Source organism: Ipomoea nil, unplaced genomic scaffold, assembly GCF_001879475.1.
Source record: "Ipomoea nil cultivar Tokyo-kokei standard unplaced genomic scaffold, Asagao_1.1 scaffold2662, whole genome shotgun sequence".
In the NCBI taxonomy this organism is placed as follows: Eukaryota; Viridiplantae; Streptophyta; class Magnoliopsida; order Solanales; family Convolvulaceae; genus Ipomoea; species Ipomoea nil.
In genome coordinates, this window is record NW_017619090.1 from 218615 (window position 1) to 239732 (window position 21118).

The 21118-nt window shown below is 33.5% G+C and overlaps 1 protein-coding gene and 1 long non-coding RNA gene across 2 annotated transcripts; one reads left to right on the forward strand and one right to left on the reverse strand.

The window, feature by feature from the left end:
* Positions 1-1521: 1521 nt before the first annotated feature.
* On the forward strand, positions 1522-1902 carry LOC109154964. Its single transcript, XR_002049828.1, has 3 exons — positions 1522-1630; positions 1718-1787; positions 1872-1902. It is a non-coding gene; the product is annotated as an uncharacterized LOC109154964 (long non-coding RNA).
* Positions 1903-14477: 12575 nt separating this feature from the next.
* On the reverse strand, positions 14478-18657 carry LOC109154882. Its single transcript, XM_019302620.1, has 3 exons — positions 18082-18657; positions 15622-17157; positions 14478-15296 (listed from the first exon to the last, which is right to left on the reverse strand). The coding sequence occupies exons 1-3, from the start codon at positions 18655-18657 to the stop codon at positions 14478-14480; spliced, it is 2931 nt and encodes a 976-aa protein (XP_019158165.1).
* Positions 18658-21118: the final 2461 nt, after the last annotated feature.

Genomic DNA, 21118 nt, shown 5'->3' on the forward strand with positions numbered 1-21118 from the left:
ACGAAGGAACTTTAACCATTACATGCACTATTGATTTTTTTGCCGTTTACACAGTATAATGTTCCTTTCGATGGTATTCTAATATTTTTATGTGGTTTGCTTTAAGTTTTATTTCTTTATTTTAGTTTGATTATAATTGTGGTGTTCTTATTTCTTAGGAAATTAAAATTATGAATTTGGGCTACAATATATATGGCATCATCAAGATTGGCAACTTGATCTACAAAAAGGTACATATTGCTATGGATGAAATACTTGATATCTAATTTTTTATAGTGGTTTCCTCCAAAAAAATTTTCATACACTTACCAAGTTCTATTTGTCTTTATAAAACTTGAATTTATGAGTTAAACATTACTTCCACAAGTTCTAACAAAATGCCATAGTGATGAAAATTTGATTTTTTTTTAATGATGTTTGTCATAGTGAGAATACTTATTTTCCCTTTGCTATCCCAAGAAATGTTTTGACAAAGCTAGTTCCCCAGACCCTTTTAGTAATTTACCGGCTGTAAGTATTCGTTTATAGTTATTTTATTATTATTTATCAATAAATTTTTATATGATTTTTAATTAAAAATTATTGCAGTTAGGGGCACGATGTCAATTGTTCTTAGAAGATCCAATTAGACGTACAGTGGCATATGGAACAGCTTACAGTGGTGGACAAGTTCATGGGGTTGTACTGGATGTAAATAATGTGAAAGTGAGTGTAAATGAAGTTCGTGATCCAACTGCACGTGTACCATTCCCCACAAGTGAGGTTCAGCTTGTAAGTGATGCACTTGAACACTTTATCATTTGGCCAAAGAAGCTGGTAGAGTTATGTACTGAAGCTAATGCGGTATGTATACTGATAATATTTCTATTTTAAAATAATAAGTAATTTACTTTTAAAAATAATAATTCTTACTTGTATTATAATTCACAGTTAAAAGACAATACCATGGACAGTAGTGTTGTTCCAGATTCTTTGACTGCTGATTGCAAAAAGGCTTTTACAATAGCTCGTCGTTTCGAACAGAATCTTGTGATCCATGTGGCTCGTGGTATTATGGGCAAGATTGATTATAACTTGCACCTTGAAAGTGTGGAGATAATGCGTTTCTTAAGTATGGACACCATCGATGTTTCTCTAGTTCAGTTCTTTATAAGGTAATAATAAGTTCTTTATGATTATTTATGCATTTATAATAGTTTTATATTTATATAATTGGTAATCTATGTATAATTATATTGGTTGTGTTTGTGAATAGGGGTATTTACATCAATTTTGAGTTGGCATCAAAAGACACGTATGGCTTCCTAGATCCATGTTGGATTCAACAAAAAATGAATAATACAGAAGAAAGGAAATCATATATAAATGCCACCATGCAGTATGAGAAGAAAAATGTATATTTAACCCCATACGTTCTCAAGTAAGTTTTAATTACGTTTTAAATTAAAGTGCTTATATATAATATATTTTTATTATATATTATATTTACTTATTTACTTATAACTAATAAATTACTTATTTGTAGTGAGCATTGGATGCTGATGGCTATTTGTCCTAGATTAAATGAAATTTTTTGGTTTGATTCACTTGGTCATGGGCCGCGTGAAGACATTAAACATATAATGGGAACGTATGTAAATTTATATAATGAATTAATAGTTATTATTAAACTAGTGATGCCAAATATTTACATATATTTTATGTCTTATATGAATAGGTGTATGGCTGCAACAAGCATGATGAGTGGAAAGAAACAATCTCGTCCACCGAAATGGACTACATGTTTGGTAAGTACTTCTTTCACTTTGTAAAACATGCAAACATATTGTTTTTTATTACTTTTAGCTAATTTTATTGTAATTCAAATGTAGTGTGCTATACAAAAAGGAAGCACCGAATGTGGTTATTATGTGATGAAATTCATGTGGGAAATTGTTTCCAACAACCTAGGCAAAGGAATGGATAAGGCAAGTAATTTAATAATACATATTTCTTCTTCAAATGTTGTTTAAAATATTTGCTTATTTATTATTTTTATTTTTTTTGAACTTTGTAGATTTTGGAAAGACAAGGAAGATTGCCCTACAACAAACAAGAGATTGATGACGTTAGAAACAAGTGGTCGAAGTTTCTTATTGATGAATGGGTTAATAAAATGTTGCTCAATTGATACTACTTTATGTTTAAAACTACTTTGTGTTTATTGGGTTGATGTTAATTAGTAGTTTTGTTGCTTGAATTAGTTGATGTTGATTGTGTTTATAGTAGTTTATGTAGATTGTGTTATTTATATTAATATTATTTTTAGTAGCTTAATTAGTTTCATGTTTAGTACGTAGCTTGAATTAGTTGATGTTGATGTTGAGTGTAACTAGCTGCACAGGTTCTGATTGATACAACAGGTTGGGCTAGAAAGCATCAAACATTTTTAATATAAAAAAAATATACACATACGACGTCGGCTAATATCCTATTAGCCGACGTCGTATAATTATATATTATTTAAAATAATGATACGACGTCGGCTAATAGGCTACTAGCCGACGTCGTATCATTATTATTTTTTAAAAAAAATATACGACGTCGGCTAATAGTCTATTAGCCGACGTCGTATCATTAATTTTTTTTTTTTAAATACATACGACGTCGGCTAATAGACTATTAGCCGACGTTGTATCATTATTATTATTTTTTTAAATACATACGACGTCGGCTAATAGTCTATTAGCCGACGTCGTATCATTATTATTTTTTTTAAATACATACGACGTCGGCTAATAGACTATTAGTCGACGTCGTATCATTATTTTTTTTTAAAATACATACGACGTCGGCTAATAGGCTATTAGCCGACGTCGTATCTTTATTTCTTAATTTTAAAATACATACGACGTCGGTTAAATAACCGACGTCGTTTATTTTCTTACAACATCGCTCTAGTCAACGTCGTACGTTAGCCGACGTTAAATGGGGTCATTTAGCCGAAGTTAAAGCTATTTTCTGTAGTAGTGTAGTTAGAAATTTATGATGCTTGATCTCGTTTTATTGGGTGCTTAAGCCAAGACACTGGAAATTCACTAGTGTAAGTGACTACGAGAGTAGCTCTATACCACCTTGCATGCTCACACTTGTTAAACCCAGATTTTAATATTGACCTTAAGATTTGGCACTAGGTGATTAAATACTTGAATCCCAAGAATCTCATCTTCTCTCTAATTGTTTTCAAAATCCTCAATCTTTGCTTTATTTTATTTATTTTATGCAAATCAATCATCTAAACAATTGTTAGGATTAGCACTAATGAATAAATTAGTAACTAGTGCTCGATACAACCACTTCTATGTGGATCGGTAACTCGTACTCCGAGTATTATTTGTTTGCAAATATACTATGCATCAATCATGCATTCTATGCATTAATGGATTGCAATAATTTAATGATCGTAGGCTCGTAGTGATCATTCAGGGATTAACTTAGGCTCTGTGAATCTTTTAATTTTCTATCAAATATTCATAACCGATGGGTTAGACCAAAAGGTGTCAAATAAAAATTAGTACTCTTAGCTTGGTGTTTACCTTCTGGGCAAAAATATATTAAAAATTATGCACTATCATCATGTTTGGATACTCAGATTTGAGATTTATTTCAATGTCCGAGACTCATGTAAAAGGATTTCTAAAATAAAGACTAGCACCATAAATAAGCTTGAACTTGGACAAATAATCAATTGACTTCTAAATAAATACCAAGTCAATTTTCATTAGGAGATTGTCCTAGTGCTATTATATTCTAATTATTGCTATGACTTGTTGCCTTCTGGACAATGCTATGTCTAAAAATTGATGCTATAATCTCTCTTAAACCGTAGAGTGTGAATTATATCACAACATTCAGGCTCATATCATGTAATTGTTATAACAAGAACAATAAGTTGGGTAGGGGTGATGGGTTTAGAAATGTGCAACTTCTGTGCACTTTCTCGACTAGGATGGAATTGTAATTACACGGTAATTACAATTCCTTCCAATCATAGAATTGCAATTCCTAGGGCCCCCTAGGAATTGTATGGAATTGTAATTCTATGATAAATTACAATTTTACCCTCATTATTATTATTATTATTATTATTATTATTATTATTATTATTATTATTATTATTATTATTATTATATAAGGACCTTTTAGTCTTTATTCACTTTTTCCCTTTTAATTTTCAATCATTCTATTCCTTTAAGGGTCGGTTTGGAAACCCGGAAAATAACTTTTGAAAAATGTTTTCCGGGTTTTCAGCGTTTGGATGCAATAGGAAAATCCACTCAACGGAAAACAGTTTCCGTTGATTGGGGAAAATGAAACCATTTTGGCGGAAAATGACTTCCACCAAAATTTGGAGGAAGTCATTTTCCGCCAAAATGTTTAAACATACAATTCTACTCATTTTTCCATAACATAAACTAAACACACTGATGTTATCACATCTGTGCTTGTTTTTATGGTTATTTTGAATCATCACAGTAATTAAGCTCTTTAATTTTGCTTATTTAATACATGTTTTCCTTGCTATTATCATTTAATTATGGTTCGCACTTGTTTTAAATATTTTACGGTGTTTGTTAGTGTTTTTGAACCATTTTAGGTCAAAGATATGACCAAGGGGAGTTCAAGGATGAGTTTGGAGCAATTTTGGATGAGTTCGGGGCCCAGTGGACTAGACGCGTCGAGCCAAGGGCTCGACACGTCGAAATTTTCCAGTAGCTAACTAATTCGAGCACAGAAAGTCTCGACGCGTCGAATATGCATCTGTTTCTGGGATAAAAACAGACGCTTAAAGTGGCACAGCTGGGCAAAATTCAATACAAGCGCGAGATCTCTTTTCCTAATATCAATTGCGCGGATTTCAAGGCTCATATCTCCATATTAAAAGTTAGCAATTCAAGGAATCTTCCAAATTCTAAATATCATTAAAGACGACAATTTCTTTATTTAAATATAGGAATTAGAATTTGAGTCCAATTTGGTACAAGATTCCTATTTCATCTCAACTTTGTACCCACTATAAAATCCCTCCTTCCTCAACCCTAATAAGGGAGACCAGACACAGAGAGAATTCAGAGATTCTTGGAGACAAGAAGGAGAGAAATCAAGAGCCACAAGTTGTCTTGGAAAGCAAGAAGAAGACTAGGGAGATTTGGGAAAATCGTCTGGTTAATTCTTGTACTCTTTTGATGATTTGTAATTCTTTATTTATATTTGCTATGTATAATTTAGTCATGCTTGGCTAAATTCTTTAGAGATTCTTGGGTAAAAGTGTTTATGAACCTATGTGTCTGAGCTCTCAGTTTCTTTAAAATATTATTATTTGGGTTTAATACTTGTGTTGCAATCGTGATAATATTGTTTGATGCTTGTAATTAATGGCCATAGTTACTAGCTTCATAGCCATGTTTGTGTCACCAATAGGAGTTGGGGCATAAATTAGGGCACACACGATTGCACCTAATGGTTGGTCCTTGGGAAAGGGGAACTTATTAGGGGAAGTTTATTCTAGATTATTGCTCATCGGGAGATGGTAGTAATTAGGAATAATTGAATGCTGATCTTTGATCTTATTGGGTGTTTAAGCCATGGGAGTGGAAATTCACTAGGAATAGAGATTACGGGAGTAATTCGATTCCACTTTGCATTCCCACACAAATCTTAATTCCAAACTAAATATTGCAAACGATAATTGGCACTAGGTGATTAAATACTTGAATCCCGTGAATCTCAACTTCTCTTTAATTGTTTTCAAAATCCTGAACCTCTGTTTTATTTTATTTATTTTATGCCAATCAATCATCTAAGTAATTAATTGTTAGGATTAGCTCTAATGAATAAGTTAGTAACTAGTGTTTGATACAACCACTTCCCTGTGGATCGATAACTCGTACTCCAAGAATTATTTGTTTGCAAATATACTACGCATCACACACCAAGTTTTTCCAAAATGCAACTAAACACTTGAAAGGAAAATGTTTTCTGGAAAATGGCTCATTTTCCAGAAGTCATTTTTCTGCTTTCCAAACGGACCCTAAATTCCACTTTATTCTTTTCTTTTCCTACGGAATTACTATTCATTCCACCCCCCCCCCCCCTAATTTATCTTTTCCGACCAAACTCTCTGTTAATCTTTAAATAGGAGTGAGGCTTACTCAGTGCACACATTTAAATAGTAACAGATATAGGTTTAGAAGTGCGCACCATTTATGCACTTTCTCGAGTATTAATTCTGAAATAAGAGTGGGGTTTACTAAAGTTTTTTTTTTCCCAAGAAAATGAGAGCTACAGTTCTTGCATTCTAAAGAAAAAGAGAGCCCCCACCCCCAATTGAGCTTGAGGTACATAATCCCAACAAACTTATAATTATATTTATCAGTTCACAAATTTGCAATACATAGAAAGTAACTTTGATGCATTTACACGTCATATCATTGGGTAATATAATGGTTTGGTAAAAATAGTTTAGTTTGATTAACATTTTCAAAATTAATAAAGTGATGTTTTTTGTCAATATTGTTATTTTTGCTTTAATTTGTCATTCTAACAATTTTATCAAGCAGTGCAATCAATTTTTTTTTTTGCCAAGCACCTTGTACTTAGATGGTGTTGGAGTTTACATTCAACCATGTGTAGAAGTGACTTCTTCTATACTTCTTGTCCCACATTACATTCTCAAGGGACTTTTTCTTCCCTTTTATTCAACAACCCATTTGGAACATTTGAATTATTATGGAGGGAAAAGTAAGGAGAACTCCACGCGCGCAATGCTGTCGTTTCTCGCTTGGCTCACACGGTGTGGTGGGGGGGTAAGTGTTTTGAGCGCCCTTCGTGGCCTATCTCTTTTCCACTATCAGATAATGGCCACTTTGCCCATTTCACGATCATTCCTGGTTTTGCGCCACTTTGCCCATTAACGCCATTTTCAGATGGAAGTTTGTTGCACTTCTACAGTATATAAGCTTTGTCGCTGTGCATTAATAAACACTCGCCAAAAACCTTCCATTGCTGCCATTCTCGTCTGTCTGAGCTCTGTTAGTAGCTCTACCCAAGCGCAATTAAGCCTCGCGTGCCTGTGTTACCGGTCGAAATTATCTGCAGGAAGTTGGGAATTTCTTTTAAGGTAGTGTTCCTACGAACACGACACAATGCAGAATTTCCCTTAGCACTCTCTCCCTTTCCAGATTTACAAACATCCTTTCCAGATTTAAAGATATTGTTCAAACACGAAAACTCAACAATAATTGCTTGTTTTTGGCCACCAAAACCAAAATTAACAATTATGGGAATATTGTTGAGATAGTTTCCTCAAAAAAGTAAAATTCATATTAAAAAAAAAAAAGGACCAGCATGCCACCGAATTGCCACGTATATAACACAGCCGAGTGTGGATCCCAAATTCTTCTTCTTCTAAACACTGTCTACTAAATCAGTGAGCTAAATCTGTGCAGATATGGGGACCCCAAATTATGAAGTAGCATTTGACGTCCAAGATTACAGTATTAAGTATCTCTTCTCCATAATCGATCAAAGGTAATTCTCCTACTTCTACTACTCCCTGTCCTCTCATTCTTTTTCTTCAATGCCGATCAATTTCTAGTTGATTAACCCATTTTATTTTGTTTAAAATTCAGTAATAATTCATAAAGGTTTCTCTACATTTCCACCCAACGAAGTTTGTTTGTGTAGTTGTGTTTGTCTATTGATATTCTGTCTCTGTGTTTATAGTTTATACTCTTTGTGTATTTATGTTTGAGTGTATCTACGTTGTAGAGGTTAGAGATTTTAAGGTTTAATTTTTTAGTGAAAAATCCTCCATAATGTGAATGAGGTAAATCCGGTCTTGTAATCATACCTACCAGTCAAAGTATCAAAAGGAGGTAACTAGCCTGGTTGTCTATTATTGACCGGTTCAAACCAAGAAAGTCGCTCACACTGGGGGTGGATTTTGTAACATTGTGGTTATCAAGTCAACAGTCTGACCAACTTAACTAGGATTGGCCCGACTTTTTTTTAGATTATGTGTTTGCAGGTTGTGGCTGATTCGTGATTTGTGATTAGGGTTAGTAGTATGACATGTCAATGAGGAAAAGGGCTCTACTTTGTGATTCTCCCGTGGTTAGTAATGCCAAGTTTTTGTTTTTATGATAGAAAGATTTTTAAGTTTAATAATTTATTTAAAAAAATAGGAGTGTGGTTTATTCAATTTACACATTTGAGTAGTACGTAACGAATGAGCTTGGAAGTGTGCAACTTCTGTACACTTTTTGGACTATTTGAGTAATAACTGATGTGCTTAGAAGTGTGCGTGCAACTTTTGTGCACTTCCTCAATTAATAATCTTAAAATAGGAGTGAGGTGCCCCACCAAAAAAAATAGGAGTGAGGTTTATCCCGCGCACACATTTGAATAGTAACTGTGAGTTTCTCTTGTTATCCAGTCCACTTGACCTTCGCACTTGATCCACGAGTTTCTCTAATCTCTATGCACCAAATCTAAGAACACGTAACACTTAAACCCATCATCATTATTAACAAAAATTTCATGAAAACTTTATGACCCTGTTTGGTAAAATAGTTATCATATCAGTCAATTTTAGCTTATTTGACCAGTTGTTTGACTAGCTTGGTTAAACAATCAATATGAGTGTCAAATTAAATAGCTTTTTATAATAACTTATTGCTCCAAAATGCTACAATTCAAAAAGATGCTCAAAGTAGCTTTTTTTAATTAGCTTTACTTTTTGAGAAAGTTATTTTGTATGTAATCAGCTAACAACTAACAACTAATTTACCAAACACTTTTCTACAATCAGCTAATGCTATCAACTAATCTAACTCACTAACACAATAAGGTAACAATCATTTACCAAACACTCCCTATATGAGCCATTATTTGTAAAATTATCTAAGGTAGCTTTACATATATAACTAACTCTATTGGATTTTAGACACAAGCATTTTATGTTGAAACCTATAAGGAAAAATCATAGACTTTTCTCAATGATATTGAACTAAAAGGTTCCACTATTTTGGTGTAATGTTGCATGAACCTAGTGACCTAGTTGAAAATCCTAGACAATCATTAATAAAGGCTTTTTTTTTTTTTTTTTTTTTTTTTTTTTTTTTGTTGAGAAAATGAGTTCTTACATTCTTTAAAAAAAAAAAAAAAGTGCCTCCAACCCCCAATTGATCCTAAGGAAAAATCATAGACTTTTCTCAATGATACTGAACCAAAAGGTTCCACTATTTTGGTGTAATGTTACATGAACCTAGTGACCTAGTTGAAAATCCTAGACAATCATTAATAAAGGTTTTTTTTTTTTTGAGAAAATGAGAGCTATAGTTCTTACATTCTGAAAAAAAAAAAAAAAAAAAAAAAAAAAAAAAAAAAAAAAAAGCCCCCAACCCTCAATTGATCCTAAGGAACATAATCCCAACAAACTTATAATATGACGATTAAACAATTCACAAATTTTCATTAAATAGAAATTAACTTTGATACATAATAATATCATATCATTGGGTAATTGTTTGGTAAAAATAATTCAGTTTGATTAACATTTTGTAAATTAAATGAAGTGTTATTGTCATTGTCTATCTTGATTTGTCGTTCTAAAAAATTTTATCATGAAGTACAATCGAAATCCTGATTTTTTAAATTTAAATGTTTATTTACAATAATATTATTGAAACATATTGGATCTGATTACTAATGGAAAAAATTATCTATTTTTTAAAAAAATAAAAAATAGAAAACATATTTATTCGAGTGAATTCCATTTTTGGTCCTAGTGTTATAGGGGCGTTTCCAATTTTAGTCCACCTTAATTTTTTTTGCCACTTTAGAACCACTATTATTGAATGTGTTCCACTTTTAGTCCCACGGTTAGTATTTCCATCAAGAGGGGCCGTGTAATCTAGGGGTATTTTGACCTTTCTTCTCATCCAAGACTATGTTTGACTAAAGAAATGAGAACATTAAACATAAAACCTAAGAAACCTCGCCGGCCCATGTTGGAACAAACGAAACGATGTAGATTTGGCTTCCCATTCTCGTTGTTCGAAGAGCCATCTTCGAATATCGGAGGAGGAGGACGAAACACCTGGATTAAAAGAAAATAGACAAACATAAAAAGACCAAAATACTCTTTGATTATATGGCCTCTTGATGGAAATATTAACGGTGGACTAAAAGTGGAACACATTCAATAACAGTGATTGTAAAGTGGCAAAGAAAATTAAAGTGGATTGAAATTGGAAACACCCCTATAACAGTAGGACCAAAAATGGAATTCACTCTATTTATTCTTAAAATAGAAAACTAATCGAAAAATTATCTATTATATTTTCTTATATTTAATTTGAATATAAAAAACACACATAATTATATTTATAATTACAATTTTTATTACCTACAAACTTCTGTTTCACCTAACACTTAGTCACTTACCTACTTACCCACCCACCTAATCATACTATTAATCTATTATGATATAAATATTATAATTATACCAAATACAATTATTGTTACAATTAATGTTTTGAATTTTAATCCAAACAATATATCTTCAAAAAACTATTTTAAATTATGCTTGATAATTCTTTGATTTTAAATTATTCAAAACTCAACGTGACAACAAGTTACATTTTATAAATTTTGATGTTATACATAGAGTTACAAACTTATTTAGTCATCATCTTTGTGTGATTAGCATCAATTTTCAATATATTCTTATTTTAGGAGTAGATGCATGTGTAAATCTATAAGTCGATAGTAATTTATTGGTTGTTCGACCGACTCTGATCTATACAAGTTAAAACATTAATTTATAAATTAATAGAAATTTATTGGTTGTTTTCAAATTGACGGACTCTATACAAGTTAAAACATTTATTTGTAAATTAATAGATACAAGGGAAAATTGTAAAAAATGCCCCTCTTTAATTTGCCAATTATCAATGTTACCCCTGAATTATGAGTGGTGTAAATGTTGCCCCTCAATTATCAAAACGGTGCACATATAGCTCCTCTCGTAACGGACATGTGGTTCCCCGTTAGTGTACGACACCGTTAATTCGAAGTAAATATATAATTTAGTAGTTTTTTTCCTCCCTCTATTCGAAGTACCAGCGATGGACAGTGGTGGGGAACACAGGTCCGTTACGGGAGGGGCTATATGTCCACCATTTTGATAATTAAGGGGCAACATTTACACCACTCATAATTCACGGGTGACATTGATAATTGGCATATTATAGAGGGGCATTTTTTACAATTTTCCCTAGATACAAAATGAACCAATCATCTAGGCTCTGTTTGGCAAACCTAGCTGAAAAGCTATAAGCTAGGAGCTGAAAGCTTAAAAGGAGCTGAAAGATAAAAAGCTATAAGCTCGGAGCTGAAAACTGAAGAGCTGTTAAGCTAGCTGTTATGATTGAAAGTGTTTGGAAAAATTAGCTTTTTGATAAGCTGGTGAGCTGTCGTAGGCTCCTAAATTAAAACCTTACAAACGTAGTAGCGAGAGTAAGGATCGATCCCACGAGGAGTAACTAGTTTAACCTTTGTTCTTAAGGAAACAATGGGGGGTTTGGAATATATCGAGAATAAATATTAAATAAAAGAGAAATTAAATAAACGAGAAATTTAATCGAACGAATAAACAGTGAAAATAATATATCGAAAACACTTATAATAAGAAACCTTGGTTAGTAAAGATCCACCACCGGAATTCAACACTGATCATTGATTAAAAAAGTAATTAATATGCAATTGAATATTTGTCGTGAAATTATTTCATTTCTGTTTTCCCTTAGTTGTAGGTAAATAAAGCACAAGCGGTTTAATTACCCCTAACTACTAAATAATCTAAGACAAGCGCTATAGATTTAATTTAGTAGTAGCAATAGGAACTAGGAAAACCGACAAACTAAATAACACAAGCACAAGCGGTTGCATTTAATTTAGGAATATATTCTACCCGAGACCAATTATCACTAAGCCGTCAATAATTAACCTCAGTTGCTACTGAATATTAGAATAATTTGTAGCACAACATTATCTAATATAGCAAATAATTATATCAAATAAATAACTAGTAGGCCTCCCTAGCAATTAAATGATACAACTATTCAAATAAATTTAGAAGAATATTTAATACTCAAAATGCATAAAAACATATATATAATAAAGTTAAATAAATAACCTTACAGCGTTATGAACTCCGGGGCTTCAATTCACTAAACCAACTAGAAATTAGCCACAAATGGACATTGATAACAACTTCAACGAATACTATAGAGGAGGGAAGAATGAATATTTTACAATAAAACACTTATACTATTTATACACTTTCTAAATTAAACCTAATGAACCTCTACCACTTATTCTCCTATTTTTGTGGCATGTCTGATTTCTTCTGTTAGTTGTGCTGCTTACCTATTCAAAAGGAAAGAAAGAGATAAAATGTTAGGATTAATAAATTCAATTGCAATGGATTGGACCACAACATAACTTACATTTATAATATATATATATATATATATATATATATATATATATATATATATATATCTATATATATGTTACGTACTGTATACTAAATATTATATAATATATAAGAATACATACTAATAAGAATACATACTAATATATATATTATATACTAGCAAATATATATATATATATATATATATATATATATATATATATATATATTTATTTATTTATTTATTTATATATTAATTATTATATATATTATATATTATATATATATATATATATTTAGTACAATATTTAGTTCATTAATTGTTAAACTCCAAAAAGAACAAATTATTAAATAATATTAAATAATTAATGCAAAATTATTATAAAGATGTACCTAAAATATGAGTGTAAAATATGCCCGTCAAATTCCCCCACACTAAAACGTTTGCTTGTCCCCAAGCAAAAATATTATTTGCAAAGTAAATTAAAATGAAATTCCCAAAACTCATAACATATCATGAACAACAATCATAAGCACCCTGCAATTAATAAGTTAGCACCCTGTTTGAAAATGGAGAAAACTAAACAAGTAAGCCCTCACAGGAATGTCACTCATCACTCAAGTGTTTGATGGGTATAAATTTCACTCAAGTTCATTCCTATAAAATTGCTCTACCATAGGCTTGCATATCTTCTCAATCACCACTACAAGAGTCATGCATGACACAAATCATAAGGACTTTTCACAGGTTGTAATGGGGCTAGGGTTAAGGTAGGAAATATTTAGGAAAGTAGCTTAAACAAAACCTTCAAACTAGAGGAGCAATTAAATACAAAGAATCTAACACCCTTGCTCATCAACACCCTCAGTTTTTTCATGCAAAGCATTTCCTATTGACATTTCAACTCAATTATCATTCTCAGAAATATAAAATTCTTCCTCAAAATTACAAGAACTTCCCCTTGCTTCATTTATTTAGGAGTGGCTTCAACTCAAAACTAATTGCTGATTCTTTCTCATTTTTCTCATAAATTTCAGCAACATTTTTTTCAACATACATTCATCATTTCTCCCATTTCTTCATTTTTTTCAGTCTCCATATTTTTTTGGTCATGAATTGTCTTCGTTTTCTTTTTCATAAAAGACCAGCGACAAATCGGTAATGAAGATACAACACACCTCATTCTCAATCATACTAACACAAGAAAGTGACCTCCCCCACACTTCTTCCTCACAACCTCACGTAGATTACAAGAATAATTCAAAATTTGCTCCACTAGTTATTCAGCTGGGTGAAGGCATTAGTTTTAGATATAAAAGGCTTGTAATGTGGTTCAAAATAAAGAAAAGAATGGCCATAAAGCTCAAAGTGGTTAACAATGGGAAATAAATCATAGGACAAATCGGTTATTTGGCTAGTGAGGCTCAAGATCAAATAATGGCCTTAATCACACTTGAATCATGCATGGTCTAATTAGCTTTAAAAGAGAATCAAGGCAAGTTCTAGAGAAACAAAATTATGGAAGAAATCACACAATAGAGAGAAAATAAGACCGAAGTGTCAGTTAATGGCTCAAAATCTCACAGGTTTATTGCTTACTTAATCTAGCCACTACATATCGAACAGGAAATGCTAACAAATTAATCACAACTTGCCAAACTATTTATTCAATCATGTTATGAATTCCAAGAAAGGAAAAATAAAATAATTTTTTTCAAAATAATACTTATTTTGCATAAAATACTAGTAAAATATTTGTAAAAATTTTTGAAAATTTTGACATATGCAAACAAATAATAAAACTAAATTCCCTCCCCCACACTTATTATCAACATTGTCCCCAATGTTGAACAAAAAAGCACAGAAAAAGGGTTATTAAAAGTAACATAAAGATTAAGAAAAAGAAAAAGAAAAAAATAATAATAGAACAAACTCCCCTTCTAGTTGTTCATATTATTCAAAATAGCTGGGATCTTCAAGAAGTATGTCGGCAATATATTCAACTTGAGCCCCTTCATGGTAAGGTTTAAGCCGATGGCCACTAACCTTGAATATCTTTGAAGTCTGTAAACTTTGAATCTCTATCGCCCCATGAGGAAAAATATTAGTGATAATAAATGGACCAACCCAACGAGAACGTAACTTACCTGGGAATAGCCGAAGACGTGACTGGAAGAGGAGGACTTTTTGTCCAATTGAAAATTCCTTTCTCAAAAGCATCTTGTCATGGAAAGCTTTTGTCTTTTCTTTGTAGATTCTTGAATTCCCGTAGGCCTCATTGCGAATCTCCTCCAACTCAGAAAGTTGCAACTTCCGGTGTAGGCCACTTTCATCAATGTTCATATTAAAGCTCTTGACAGCCCAATAGGCTCTGTGCTCCAACTCAACGGGAAGGTGACAAGCTTTCCCAAACAGAATGCGATAAGGGGACATACCAATAGGTGTTTTGTATGCGGTTCTATACGCCCACAATGCATCATCTAATCGCAAACTCCAATCCTTTCTGTTTGGGTTGACTGTTTTCTCAAGGATTGACTTCACCTCTCGGTTGGACACCTCTGCCTGCCCATTAGTCTGTGGGTGGTAGGCAGTTGACACCTTATGGGTGACATGGTACTTCTTAAGCAATGCTTCGATGGTGCGATTACAAAAGTGAGTACCCTGATCACTTATTATAGCTCTTGGAATGCCAAACCTGGAAAAGATGTTAGATTTGATAAAATCTGCAACAGCTTTAGAGTCATCAGTCCTGGTAGCTCTAGCTTCTACCCACTTCGAAACATAATCAACAGCAAGTAAAATATAGACAAAACCAAAAGAGGCAGGAAATGGGCCCATAAAATCAATACCCCAAACATCAAAGACCTCACAAAATAGGATCGGAGTTTGTGGCATTTCATTTCTCCGGGATAAATTACCTGACTTTTGGCAAGCATCACAACACTTGCAAAATGAGTATGAATCTTTAAATAAAGTTGGCCAATAAAACCCAGAGTCCAACACTTTCCTTGCTGTTCTCTTAGCACCAAAGTGGCCGCCACAAGCATAAGAATGACAAAAGGCAAGGATTGAGGCAATTTCGCTATCAGGTACACACCGGGTCAGCACAATGTTTCCAGAGGTACGGTTCATCCCATACATAGTACTTGGCGTTACTCCTGATTTTATCTTTTTGGGCTTTAAACGAATTATGAGGAAACTTGTTGGCAACCAAAAAGTTGACTACATTAGCATACCAAGGTAAAACCACAGTCGCAGCCAATAAGTGCTCATCAGGGAATGCTTCTTGCAGCGGAGGTTCAGGTTCAATGTGTACCAACCGACTCAAATGATCGGCCACAAGATTCTCTGACCCCTTCTTATCTTTGATCTCCACATCAAACTCACTTAAGAGGAGAATCCATCTTATCAATCTTGGTTTGGCTTCCTGCTTTTTCATCAAGTAGCGAAGAGCTGCATGGTCAGAATAAACGATAACTTTGGTGCCAAGCAAATAGGACCTAAATTTTTCTAAAGCAAAAACAATGGCTAAAAGTTCTTTTTCTGTAGTAGAATAGTTTTTCTGAGCATCATTTAAAGTCCTAGAAGCATAATAAATAACATGGGATGATTTCCCGATCTTTTGGCCCAACACAGCCCCTACTGCGTGATCACTTGCATCACACATAATCTCAAATGGGTAGTTCCAGTTAGGTGGCTGAATGATCGGCGCAGACGTCAACAACTCCTTCAATTCGTCAAATGCTCCCTTACACTTTTTGTCAAACTCAAAGGATGTCTCTTTCTGCAACAATTTGCATAAAGGTAGTGCTATTTTCGAGAAGTCTTTGATAAACCTTCGGTAAAAACCTGCATGTCCAAGAAAAGAGCGGACTTCCCGCACAGTAGTAGGATAAGGCAGAGACTCTATAATATCAACTTTGGCTTTATCAACCTCAATCCCACTAGATGAAATAACATGCCCCAAAACATTACCTTGGTTAACCATAAAATGACATTTTTCAGAATTTAACACAAGATTACTCTCTATGCATCTTTTCAAAATAAGTGAAAGGTTATGTAAGCAGGAGTCAAAAGAGTCGCCATAAACTGTAAAATCATCCATGAAAACTTCAATCATATGCCCAACATAATCAGAAAATATGCTAACCATACACCTCTGAAAGGTACCCGGGGCATTACAGAGGCCAAACGGCATGCGTCGATATGCAAAAGTGCCGAAGGGACATGTAAAAGTCGTCTTTTCCTGGTCTTCCGGAGCGATTGGAATCTGGAAATAACCTGAATAACCATCAAGAAAACAAAAATAAGAGCGACCGGCCAACCTTTCTAGCATTTGGTCAATAAATGGTAAAGGGAAGTGATCTTTTCTTGTAACAGCATTCAACTTCCTATAGTCTATACAAACTCGCCACCCATTTTGAATACGAGTGGGGACAAGTTCATTATTTTGATTTCTGACAACTGTAATCCCTGTTTTCTTAGGAACCACTTGAGTTGGGCTAACCCATTTGCTATCTGAAATAGGATAGATTATCCCAGCTCCAAGGAGTTTGAGGACCTCTTCCTTGACTACTTCCATCATGGGCGGGTTTAGCCTTCTTTGTGGTTGACGAGATGGTTTTGCTCCTTCCTCTAGAAGAATTCGGTGCATGCAAGTGGACGGACTTATCCCTTTGATATCTGCAATTGTCCACCCAATGGCAGTTTTGTGTTCTTTTAGCACTTGGACAAGTTTTTCCTCTTCTATTGCAGAGAGTTTAGTTGAAATTATGACTGGCAATGTTTTATTTTCTCCTAAGAAAGCATATTTAAGATGGTTGGGAAGAGGCTTCAACTCAGGGATAGGTGCCTGCACGACAGATGGTAACAATTTTTTGATAGAGACAGGTAAAGCCATATAAGAAACATTATTTTGTTGGTGTAATTTAGGACAATGATTCAATGATGCAATAACTTCATGTAAATTGGCACTCAGAGAAAACTCATTATTTCCTTTTTCAAGGTGTTCACAAATAACAACTTCTAATTTGTCTTCACCATTAAATTCAAAAACTTCTTCAACCAATGAATCAATAATATCAACAAAATAAGCAGAGTTATCACCCCCAGGGTATTTCATAGCATCATAAATATTGAATGTAACAACATTACCATCAAATTCCATAGTAAGTGTACCACTGTGAATATCAATTTTTGTTTTTGCAGTTTTTAAAAATGGTCTTCCTAACAGAATAGGTGCAGAATGATCATTATTTTCCATATCTAGCACATAGAAATCAGTAGGGAAGATTAAATTATTAACTTGCAACAATACATCTTCAATTACACCCTTGGGGTATGCATTAGACCTATCAGCCAACTGGATAACTACACTAGTTTCATTCAAAGGTCCAAGTTTTAAAGAAGCATACACAGAATATGGCATAACATTAATAGATGCTCCTAAGTCTAGCATGGCTTTCTCAAGTTTAGTATCGCCTATCATACAAGGAATAGTAAACATACCTGGATCCTTGCATTTTTCAGGAAGCTTGCTTTGAATCACAGCAGAAACATTCTTACCCATTAGCACTTTCTCACCTTTTTTTGACTTTTGTGTCCTTTTTGTTGTACACAACTCCTTTAAGAATTTAGCATATCTAGGAACTTGTTTTATTGCATCAAGTAATGGAATATTCACTTCACAATTTTTGAAAGTTTCATATAACTCTTCATCTTTCATTCCTTTTATAGATTCTAACAAAGCTTGGGGGAATGGGGGAACTGGTTCATAATCAGTAGGGTTGGGAGACTTACCTTGAGATTTTTCATTGTTGTTAGTTCCCTCTTTTTCTTGGTTCACTGATGGGGTAGCAACCGCAGGCCCTTCAATTTCCTTACCACTTCTCAACACAATTGCACTTGCATTTTCTCTTGGATTAACCACCGTTTGCGAGGGTAGTTTGCCAGAACTCTGTGATTCCAACCGACTTACCGTAGTCGCTAGTTGACCCATCTGCCTTTCCAAGTTCTGAATACTAGCCTTCGTTTCTTGAATACTAGCTCTTGTTTCTTGTTGAAATTGTTGTGTTTCCTGCTGAAACTGTAAAGTGTTAGTAGCAAGGGATTTAACAATTTCTTTTAAATTCATACCTGAGCTAGAGCTTTGGACTGGTTGTTGTTTGGAAGGAAATGGTTGTCTATACTGCTGAAAATTGGGGCGATTCTGAACAAACTGGTTTCCTTGTGAGTTCCCATAACTAAGGTTTGGGTGATCCCTCCATCCAGGATTATATTTGTTAGAAAATGGATCATACTTACCTTGAGGTTGCCCAGGAAAACCTCCAGCCATGTTAACTTGTTCAGTAGGTTCTTCTTGAAGAGTTGGGCAGGCATCAGTTTGGTGCCCAACTACCGAGCAAATTCCACATGCTTTTACAGTTTGCATATTGCCTACTGCTAATTGACGAACAAGAGTAGTTAAACCAGAAATTTGTTGTTCAAGAGCAGAAATATTTACCTCATTCACTTGCTTAGACGGTTGGACAAGTCTATTGCCAAACTGTTGAGAATTTGCAGCCATGTTTGCAATTAGAGTTCTCGCAGCGTCCGGTGTCTTGTCAACTAAAGCACCACCGCTTGCGGCATCAATCATGCTTCTATCCATTGAAAAGAGTCCTTCATAAAAGTACTGAATGAGTAATTGATCACTAATTTGATGGTGTGGGCAGCTTGCACATAGTTTCTTGAAACGCTCCCAATATTCATACAATGACTCTCCATTGTTTTGCCTTATACCACATATTTCCTTTCTAATGTTGGCCGCCCTTGAAGCTGGGAAATATTTTTCAAGGAACATTGTCTTCAAGTTATTCCATGTGGTGATGCTCCCAGAAGGTAGATAGTATAACCAATCCTTCGCTGAATCTTTCAACGAAAAGGGAAATGCTCTCAACTTGATTTGTTCCTCAGTAACCCCAGTGGGTTTCATACTCGAACACACCACATGGAATTCCTTTAAATGCTTGTGAGAATCTTCACCTGCAAGTCCACGAAAAGAAGGCAAAAGATGAATTAATCCAGACTTTAGTTCGAATTGCACATTGGCATCCAGAGCAGGGAAGGTGATGCATAATGGTTGTTGATCTAGATTTGAAGCTCCAAGCTCTTTTAAAGTCCGATTTTGAGCCATGGGTTCCTCTTCTAAATCAGAATTGGCAGAATTGGTAGCCAGATCACTAAACTCCAATTTGCTCAAAGCTTGTTTCCTCCACCTGCGTATAGTTCTTTCAATTTTCGGATAGTACGGCAAGATTTTTTTATTAGCAGATCGAGTTATAGGCATAAAAAAAGAAAAGAAAATATATTGCAGCATTTATGCAAAAGTAACGAAAGAGAAGATTTTTTTTTTAAATTCTTTTTTTTTTTGGGACAAATGAAAAATAAATAAATAAATAAAGAAATAAATAATTAAATAAACACAAAATAAGCTAGAAAATCTCCCCGGCAACGACGCCAAAATTTGGTGAGCTGTCGTAGGCTCCCAAATTAAAACCTTACAAACGTAGTAGCGGGAGTAAGGATCGATCCCACGAGGAGTAACTAGTTTAACCTTTGTGCTTAAGGAAACAATGCGGGGTTTGGAATATATCGAGAATAAATATTAAATAAAAGAGAAATTAAATAAACGAGAAATTTAATCGAACGAATAAACAGTGAAAATAATATATCGAAAACACTTATAATAAGAAACCTTGGTTAGTAAAGATCCACCACCGGAATTCAACACTGATCATTGATTAATAAAGTAATTAATATGCAATTGAATATTTGTCGTGAAATTATTTCATTTCTGTTTTCCCTTAGTTGTAGGTAAATAAAGCACAAGCGGTTTAATTACCCCTAACTACTAAATAATCTAAGACAAGCGCTATAGATTTAATTTAGTAGCAGCAATAGGAACTAGGAAAACCGACAAACTAAATAACACAAGCACAAGCGGTTGCATTTAATTTAGGAATATATTCTACCCGAGACCAATTATCACTAAGCCGTCAATAATTAACCTCAGTTGCTACTGAATATTAGAATAATTTGTAGCACAACATTATCTAATATAGCAAATAATTATATCAAATAAATAACTAGTAGGCCTCCCTAGCAATTAAATGATGCAACTATTCAAATAATTTAGAAGAATATTTAATACTCAAAATGCATAAAAACATATATATTATAAAGTTAAATAAATAACCTTACAGCGTTATGAACTCCGGGGCTTCAATTCACTAAACCAACTAGAAATTAGCCACAAATGGACATTGATAACAACTTCAACGAATACTATAGAGGATGGAAGAATGAACATTTTACAATAAAACACTTATACTATTTATACACTTTCTAAATTAAACCTAATGAACCTCTACCACTTATTCTCCTATTTTTGTGGCATGTCTGATTTCTTCTGTTAGTTGTGCTGCTTACCTATTCAAAAGGAAAGAAAGAGATAAAATGTTAGGATTAATAAATTCAATTGCAATGGATTAGACCACAACATAACTTACATTTATAATATATATATATATATATATATATATATATATATATTT